Source organism: Triturus cristatus, chromosome 11, assembly GCF_964204655.1.
Source record: "Triturus cristatus chromosome 11, aTriCri1.1, whole genome shotgun sequence".
NCBI lineage: Eukaryota > Metazoa > Chordata > Amphibia > Caudata > Salamandridae > Triturus > Triturus cristatus.
Window position 1 is genome coordinate 295,368,455 of NC_140594.1, and position 9,782 is coordinate 295,378,236.

The window sequence follows — 9,782 nt, forward strand, 5'->3', positions numbered from 1 at the left end:
AATGACGCACTCAAGCATGTAGCTCTTAACACTGACTCGAGATCATGAGCAACTCTGGGCTACTATATTCCTCATAAGCTTTATAAGATTCAGCTAGTGGAATACCACCATAAAAAGAAAAATATGCACAAAATCACACATGGTAACACAGTATACAGCCATTCCCGAAATGGCATACCAAGGATCCTCACTGTACAAATCTCCTACCCGAGGGTTTGTCGCAGAAGGCGGCCGCCCTCAATCAGAGAGGAGATGTTGCTTCGGCCAGAGCTGCTAAAGTTGGGACAGGTGCATTGGCTCAATGTCCCATGACTCTCAGTGAATGACTTAATCTACTGGTGCCTAAAACACACCTGAGCTTGAGTAATATAAGCAGGTGCTCGTGTACAACGCTCTAATGTCCTCAGGCCACGTTCGTGCTATAGAAAAACTGTAAAAAAACTAAGGGGCATATTATCAAGAAACAGCGTTATGTTCTGGTGTCAACATGGGCTTCTATTGGAATTCTCTGCAGCATATTATCAAGCCCATTATCGCGGCTTTAGCTGCAGTTTTCTGCCGCTAAAGTGGCGATAATTTTAACGCTGTGCTTGATAATATGCCCCCTTAATAGTAAACAGATTAGTCCTAAAGCCCCGATCAATAAATGGTCACTATAACCAACTCAGTCCTGCTGGATTGAGTATACAAGTTTTCCCGCAAGGCAAAAATGTCTATTCAAGCACTTTTTTTCAGTGTAAGCTATAACCGCCCAACCAAAGTCTGTACTCAAGAGAATCAACATTTGGGCAGCGTCAGAGCCTCTGTCTCAGTAGCCATAAAATAACAAACATTTACAGAATTACAGTTTGTAAAACAATGCACAGCCCTTTCTAACATGGCATAAGAAGCAGTCTCAAAGTGCAAATCTTCTGCCCTGAAGGTTTGTCCCCGGCAGTACCCAACACCAAAGCCTTTGCCTAATATGTTAATCTGTGAGATTCCCAGTATCAAAATACCTTTCTATAGCCCTTAAAACGGTGTAAGGACAATCCACCAGGAAACTCCTATTGGCTTTAACATATGCTTTTCACAATAAGTTCCAAGGCCTACTGCCTTTGTCATAACTTTTCCAAACAAACAGGTCAGTGATCATTGGCATGTCACCATAACTAACTCAGTCCTGATGTGTTGAGTTTAAGCTTTCCACAGCAATACCAGCACTCTTTTTCAGTGGAAGCACACAACCTCTGCCCTATCAAACGCTGTACTTAAGTTAAGCAACATTTGGACAGACCCAAGGCCACTCTCTCAGTAGTACGTTTTAAAGCTGTTTTTATGTAGATCACATAAGGTAAACAACATCTGCTCTGTCCAGCCGGACTTAAACATTGGGAAGCATCCAGGGCTGGTCTGCTTTAACCTCAGCGCAGCTCTGCTAATCTCGGTGCGCTGAAATCAAATAAAACAAATAGAATACTTGAGTCATTATTGGGGTCCTCTGTCCGCCTAATCTACTGTCTACACCACTCCTCGCCTGCGACACTCCGCGCGTACATCAACACTGTCGAAGATGGATATCCCTCCTTCCTCTTCGAGCTCTGCTCTGCACTATTCATACTACGAACTCTGGTCTGCACTCCTCCCATGGGTCTGCACCATTCCAACTGCGAGGCTGTGGTGAGCACTGAACTGCACTCTTTCCACTGTGAGCACTATCCGACTATGATCAGTGGTCTACGCTATTCCAACCATGGGGCTATGGTGAGCACTGGTCTGCAGTATTCCAACGGGCTATGGTGAGCACCAGTCTGCACTCTTTCTACTGTGAACACGAGGTAGCACTATTCCCACTATGAGCACTGGTGTAGGGTCTTCCCGCTATCAGCACTGGCCTGCACTATTCCAACAGTGAGGCTATGGTGAGCACTGCTCTGCACTCTTTCCACTTTGAACACGGGGTAGCACTATTCCCACTATGAGAACTGGTCTGCACTATTTCAACCATGGGGCAATGGTGAACACAGGTATGCACTATTACAACCATGTGGCTATGGTGAGCACAGGTGGTCTGCACTCTATCTACTGTGAGCACGGGGTGGCACTATTCTCACTATGAGCACGTGCCTTCACTATGAACAGTGGTCTGCCCTATTCCAACAATGGGGCTATGGTGAGCACAGGTCTTTACTATTACAACCATAGGGCTATGGTGGGCACTGGTCTGCACTCTTTCTACTGTGAGCACGGGGTAGCACTATCCTACTATGAGCACGTGCCTGCACTATTCCAGCTATGGGGCAATGGTGAGCACAGGTGGTCTGCACTATTCCCACAGTGAGGCTATGGTAAGCTCAGGTCTGCACTATTCAACCATGAGAGTATGGTGAGCACTGGTCTGCACTCTTTCCACTATGAGCACGCAGTAGCACTTTTCCCACTATGAGCACTTGTCTACACTATTCCAGCTATGGGGCAATGGTCAGCACTTGTGGTCTGCACTTTTCCCACAATGAGGTTAAGGTAAGCTCAGGTCTGCACTATTCAACCATGGGGCTATGGTGAGCACCGGTCTGCACTCTGTCAACTGTGAGCACGGGGTAGCACTATTCCTACTATGAGCACTGCATTGGCCTGCACTATTCAACCATGGGGCTATGGTGAGCACTGGTCTGTACTCTGTCAACTGTGAGCACGGGGTAGCACTATTCCTACTATGAGCACTGCATTGACCTGCACTATTCCAACAAGGCGCTATGGTGAGCACTGGACTGCACTCTTTCCACTATGAGCACACAGTAGCACTTTTTCCACTATGAGCACTTGTCTGCACTATTCCAGCTATGGGGCAATGGTGAGCACAGGTGGTCTGCGCTATTCCCATAATGAGGCTATGGTAAGCTCAGGTCTGCACTATTCAACCATGAGGTTATTCTGAACACTGGTCTGCACTCTTTCCACTATGAGTACAGGATAGCGCTATTCCCACTATGAGCACGTGCCTGCACTATGAACAGTGGTCTGCACTATAACAACGATGGGGCTATGGTGAGCACTGGTCTAAACTCTTTCAACTGTGAGCACGAGGTAGCACTATCCTACTGTGAGCAGTGGTCTACACTATTCACCCATAAGGTTATGGTGAGCACTGGTCTGCACTATTCAACCATTAGGTTATGGTGAGCACTGGTCTGCACCCTTTCCACTATGAGCACGGGATAGCTCTATTCCCACAATGAGCACTGGCCTGCACTATTCCAACTATAGGGCTATGTTGAGCCCAGGTGGTCTGCACTGTTTTTTACTGTGAGCACGAGGTAGCACTATTCCCACTATGAGCACTGGCCTGCACTATTCCAACTATAGGGCTATGTTGAGCCCAGGTGGTCTGCACTGTTTTTTACTGTGAGCACGAGGTAGCACTATTCCCACTATGAGCACTGGCCTGCACTATTCCAACCAGGGGCTATGGTGAGCACTGGTCTGCACTCTTTCCACTATGAGCACGCGGTAGCACTTATCCCACTATGAGCACTTGTCTGCACTATTCCAACTATAGGGCTATGTTGAGCCCAGGTGGTCTGCACTGTTTTTTACTGTGAGCACGAGGTAGCACTATTCCCACTATGAGCACTGGCCTGCACTATTCCAACCAGGGGCTATGGTGAGCACTGGTCTGCACTCTTTCCACTATGAGCACGCGGTAGCACTTATCCCACTATGAGCACTTGTCTGCTCTATTCCAGCTATGGGGCAATGGTGAGCACAGGTGGTCTGCACTATTCCCACAATGAGGCTATGGTAAGCTCAGGTCTGCACTATTCAACCATGAGGTTATGGTGAGCACTGGTCTGCACTCTTTCCACTATGAGTACAGGGTAGCTCTATTAACACTATGAGCACGTGCCTGCGCTATGAACAGTGGTCTGCACTATAACAACCATGGGGCTATGGTGAGCACCGGTCTGCACTCTTTCAACTGTGAGCATGGGGTAGCACTATCCTACTGTGAGCACTGGCCTGCACTATTCCAATTATAGAGCTATGGTGGGCACAGGTGGTCTGCACTATTCCCACAATGAGGCTATGGTAAGCTCAGGTCTGCACTATTCAACCATGAGGTTATGGTGAGCACAGGTCTGCACTATTCAACCATGAGGTTATGGTGAGCACAGGTCTGCACTATTCAACCATGAGGTTATGGTGAGCACTGGTATGCACTCTTTCAACTGTGAGCACGAGGTAGCACTATTCCTACTATGAGCACTGGCCTGCACTATTCGAACCAGGGGCTATGGTGAGCACTGGTCTGCACTCGTTCCACTATGAGTACAGGGTAGCTCTATTCCCACTATGAGCACGTGCCTGCGCTATGAACAGTGGTCTGCACTATAACAACCATGGGGCTATGGTGAGCACCGGTCTGCACTCTTTCAACTGTGAGCATGGGGTAGCACTATTCCTACTATGAGCACTGGCCTGCACTATTCCAATAATAGGGCTATGGTGGGCACAGGTGGTCTGCACTATTCCCACAATGAGGCTATGGTAAGCTCAGGTCTGCACTATTCAACCATGAGGTTATGGTAAGCTCAGGTCTGCACGATTCACCCATGAGGTTATGGTGAGCACTCATCTGCACTATTCAACCATGAGGTTATGGTGAGCACTGGTCTGCACTCTTTCAACTGTGAGCACGGGGTAGCACTATTCCTACTATGAGCTCTGGCCTGTACTATTCGAACCAGGGGCTATGGTGAGCACTGGTCTTCACTCTTTCCACTATGAGCACAAGGTAGCACTTTTCCCACTATGAGCACTTGTCTGCACTATTCCAGCTATGGGACAATGGTGAGCACAGGTGGTCTGCACTATTCCCACAATGAGGCTATGGTAAGCTCAGGTCTGCACTATTCACCATTGAGGTTATGGTGAGCACCGGTCTGCACTATTCCCAGAGTCAGGACACTATTCCCGGGCTGCCCAGCATGAGTGCACGAGGCACGGTGCTGCCATTACTCTAAGCACCCGTTAAGTGCTACTCTACAGCCAGCCTTACTGTACGCCCCACACCGCTATTCGCCCAGCAGGTCTTCACCAATTGTGTGTGCATTCCTCGAGTCTTCACAACTCTCGGTGCTGACACTAGGGTCACCTGACGTCTACACTACTCCCAAATCTGTCTTATCCTGAGGACAGGACTGCACTGCCTGCTCCAGTGTCCTGTTCTGTGCCTCGGTCTGCTCACAGACTCCACGTGCCCGGCTGGACTGTACTCTCAGGACACATCTGTACTACTCACAGAGTCAGTCATTGCCAGTTCCGGCCACATCCTCTACTATTCCATGAGCGCATCTGGACTACTCTGCAGCCCACCCTTTCCGTTGGTCTGTGCTATTCCACCGCTGCTCTGCTCACAGGGTCGATTTGCTCTACTCTAGGCCCCTCTTCTTACTACTCACAGAACCAGTGTGTAGAACCCACGGTGCATTTCTGCGCTTCCCTCCGTGCATGCGTGTGCTATTGTCTGCACTGTTGGCTTGCACTACTACAGAACCCTCAGCGCAGATCTGCACTATTGCCAATAGCAGTCTGCACTGCGCCCTGTGCTGTGTGCGGTGGGGCCGGCCAGCCCTGTTTTCGATGCGTTCTGTTCCACTCTCAGAGGGAGTCAAAGTGCACAACACGGGGCCGGAAGCCGGCACTACGCGCAGTGCTCGGGTCTGCTGCACTACATTTTGAACTTGTGCGCACGATGCTCATTGCCAATCTGTACTATTTTCTGAACTTGTGCGCACGATGCTCATTGCCAATCTGCATTATTTTCTGAACCTGTGCGCACGATGCTCATTGCCAATCTGCATTATTTTCTGAACCTGTGCGCACGATGCTCATTGCCTATCTGCACTATTTTCTGAACTTGTGCGCACGATGCTCATTGCCTATCTGCACTATTTCCTGAACTTGTGCGCACGATGCTCATTGCCAATCTGCACTATTTCCTGAACTTGCGCGCACGATGCTCATTGCCAATCTGCACTATTTTCTGAACCTGTGCGCACGGCACGATGCTCATTGTCAATCTGCACTATTTTCTGAACCTGGGTGCACGGTGCTCATTGCCTATCTGCACTATTTTCTGAAGTTGTTTGCATCATTCTCAGCGCCTGTCTGCACTATTCATAAACAGTTCTGTACTACCATCGGGCCCGCTGCGCTCCCTTCAGCACCCCGTCAACCAACATGTCATACCATGTGTACAGTGGAGTGCGCCCTCTTTTCTTTGCTCGCCTGCACTCTCAGTGCCGGGCTACAGTGTTTTCTGAACGTGCCTCCACCTTGCTCAGCAGCGGTCTGCACTAAGTCCTTAACTTGTCCGTACCACGCCCAGGTGTGGTGTGCACTACATTCTGTAGTATTCTCAGCGTGGGTCTGCGCTGTTTTCTGAACTTCTCTGCTCTATGCTCAGCGGCTGTCTGCACTCTCTTCTGATCTTGTATGCACCATGCTCAGTGCCAGTGTGCACTATTTTCGGATCTTATCTGCGTAATGCTCAGTCCCTGACTGCAATATTTCCTGAAGTTGTCTGCACCATGGTCAGTGTCGGTGTGCACTATTTTCCGAAGTGGTGCGTGCGGGTCTGCACTCTTCTCTTGCGTTGTCTGCACTATGCGCTAGCGGCGGTGTGCGCTGTTTCCTAAACTCGTCTGCACTATGCTCAGGGCCGGTCTGCACTATTTTCTGAAGTTGCCTGCACTATGTCCAGCAGCCGTGTGCACTAGTTCCTAAATTTGTTTGCACTATGCTCAGTGTCAGTGTGCACTATTTGCTAGCTCGGCTGCTACCCTCAGTGTCGGTGTGCGCTAACATTTCTGGGCTCGTCTGCACTATGCTCAGTGTCGGTGTGCACTATTGTGTAGGCCGGCTGCACTATGCTCAGAGTCGGTGCGCACTATTTTCTAGCTCGGCTGCTATCCTCAGTGTGGGTGTGCACTATTTTCTGAGCTTGTCTGCATTAGCCTCGATGTGGATGTGCACCATTTTCTAGCCCAGCTGCACTATGCTCAGTGTCGGTGCGCACTATTGTCTAGCTCGACTGCTGCCCTCAGTGTCGGTGTGCACTAGTTCCTGAATTTGCCTGCACTATGCTCAATGTCAATGCCCACTGGTTTCTAGCCCAGCTGCACTACGCTCAGTGAGTCAGTGTCGATGTGCACTATTTTCTGGGTTCGTCTGCACTACGCTCAGTGAGTCAGTGTCGATGTGCACTATTTTCTGGGTTCGTCTACACTACGCTCAGTGTCGGCGTGCACTATTACCTGGGCTCGTCTGCACTACGCTCAGTGTCGATGTGCACTATTTCCTGGGCTCGTCTAGACTACGCTCAGTTAAGTATCGGTGTGCACTATTTTTGTAGCTCGACTGCTGCCCTCAGTTTCGGTGTGCACTAGTTCCTGAATTTGTCTGCACTATGCTCAATGTCAGTTCCCACTATTTTCTAGCCCGGCTGCACTACGCTCAGTGAGTCAGTGTCGATGTGCACTATTTCCTAGCTCGTCTGCACTAGGCTCAGTGTCGGCATGCACTATTTTCTAGCTCGTCTGCACTACGCTCACTGTCGGCGTGCACTATTTCCTGTGCTCGTCTGCACTACGCTAAGTATCGGTGTGCGCTATTGTGTAGCTCGGCTGCTACCCTCAGTGTCGGTGTCGGCGTGCACTATTTTTTAGACTCATCTGCACTACGCTCAGTATCGTTGTGCACTATTTTTTAGGCTCATCTGCACTACGCTCACTATCGGTGTGCACTATTTTGTAGCTCGGCTGCTACCCTCAGTGTCGGTGTGCACTTTTTATCTGGGTTCGTCTGCACTACACTCAGTGTCGGTGTGCACTATTTTCTAGGCTCATCTGCACTACGCTCAGTATCGGTGTGCACTATTTTGTAGCTCGGCTGCTACCCTCAGTGTCGGTGTGCACTTTTATCTCTGTCGTCTGCGCTGCTCAGCGTCGATGTGCACTATTTTGTAGATCGGCTGCTACTCTCTGTGTCGGTGTGCACTTTTATCTGGGTTCGTCTGCACTACACTCAGTGTCGGTGTGCACTATTTTTTGGCTCATCTGCACTACGCTCAGTATCGCTGTGCACTATTTTGTAGCTCGGCTGCTACCCTCAGTGTCGGTGTGCACTTGGATCTGGGATCGTCTGCGCTGCTCAGCGCCGGTGTGCACTTGTATCTGAAGTGGCCTGCTCTACCTTCGCGCCTGTCCCTCTTCCCCGCCAGCCCCCTCGGCGCTCTGCCCGCGAAGTCTCGCCCCTCGGCGTGGAGATGCGCAGCGCGTACACTCATTGGAAGTGACAGCTCAGCGCAGGGGGCGAAGGCGCGAGTCCTCACCTTCTGCTGGAGGCGAGGTGCTCCTTCCCAGGCGGGGGTCCCCCGGGCGCGTGCTTGTACTGCAGCCCCGGGCTCCAGGTGAGGGTCACCTCTGGCAGCAGGGGGCAAAGGCAGACCAAACATCGCAGCAGCCAGCCCCAGCTGCCCGGCAGGCAAGTCCTCATGCTGGACGGATGTCCCGGCCTCCAGGCAGGGGTCACCATCGCCCCCCGAGAGGCAGAGGGTATTAGGAAGGCAAGTGGGACTCCCCCAGTGACGGTCCTCAGTCTGCAGGAAGAGAGGTCCCCAGCTCCCAGACAACTCACAGTTCGAGCTCACCCCTCCACAAACGAGCAAGGCAGAGTCCCTGCCTGCAGAGAGCGCCCGCCGGGTGGGCTGGGGTCGTGAGGTAACTTTTTAGCACAGTAGAGCGCACACTTGCCTACAGACAAGGTGGACGCGAGGAGGGGCTGGGGTACTTGAGGTCTCCCTCACCGGGTCCCTGACTCCCTCACGGGCCGGTGCTGGCTGCCTTCCTCCCTTGTCTGTAGCGGCTTCCTCTGGAAGCTGTTACCGCTGCTCCCTCCTGGCTGAGGGGACTCTGGCAGCAGGGAGGTGATTAGACGGATCCCGGGCCGGCCCCCTTTTTTCCCTCTTTTCAATCCTGCGCTGGATTAAGGAACCCAAACAATCCCAGGCTTTCTTGAAAGGAGCCGGTCGCCCGTCCCTCGGCTGCCCCCACCGCTCCTATCCCTGTGCGGGACAGTGCTTGATTTAATGTTCGCAGTCTGCCCCGGCAGCAGGCAGCACCCCCTCCCCTGTCTCCACTCCCCCTCTTTTACTTCCCATTGGCGACTGGGTTTATTCATAAAACAGTAGAAGAGGGTGAGCCCTCCCCTCTCCCACCACCCACACTTCCAAGCTCAAGTACACACACGATTGGTCCAATATCACACGGTGTGTAAGGGGATTGCTGCATTTTCAAACCCATCACCAAACACTTATCTAGATGACATCCCACCAGAACATCCTGCTTTACACTTCACCCCTACAAAAACAGTGCAGACAGAATGTCGCCTACACTATTGTGGAGGTAAGTACAGGAGCGTATACAGGGTGTCATGGGCTCTAGTGCAAGGAAGGAAATGGGGCTCCTGGCTGCTGTTTGAATGATAAAATACAACAAAAGCAGGGTAAAGTGGGACCCTTAGGTCCTCTGGACCCGGTGCCACTGCATCTGCTGCACCAATAGAATCTATGCGTCTGGGTAAGAATATGCACTTAATATAGATTTACTTACATGGATAGTAAATCGATACTTACCTTCACAATTTTGTGGTAGTCGATATATTTTTGTACTCATTATTGTGACATACAACCATGTCAAGATCCTAGGCACGTGGTGAGAGCGCATTACAGCATTCAACAG

At 50.8% G+C, this 9,782-nt stretch overlaps 1 protein-coding gene across 6 annotated transcripts in view; it reads right to left on the bottom strand.

Annotated features, from left to right (window-relative positions):
- The window catches only part of EMID1 (EMI domain containing 1), a 431,309-nt gene extending 422,202 nt beyond the window's left edge, over positions 1-9,107 (bottom strand). For 2 of the 6 annotated variants that reach the window (XM_085632748.1, XM_085632746.1), the window contains exon 1: positions 8,375-8,915. In XM_085632748.1, coding sequence (XP_085488874.1) covers positions 8,375-8,577 — 203 coding nt within the window. In that variant the 5' untranslated portion in view covers positions 8,578-8,915. Of the gene's footprint in view, positions 1-8,374 lie in introns of all 6 variants that reach the window. The other 4 variants (XM_085632750.1, XM_085632747.1, XM_085632751.1 and 1 more) reach the window with 3 other exon arrangements.
- Positions 9,108-9,782: the final 675 nt, after the last annotated feature.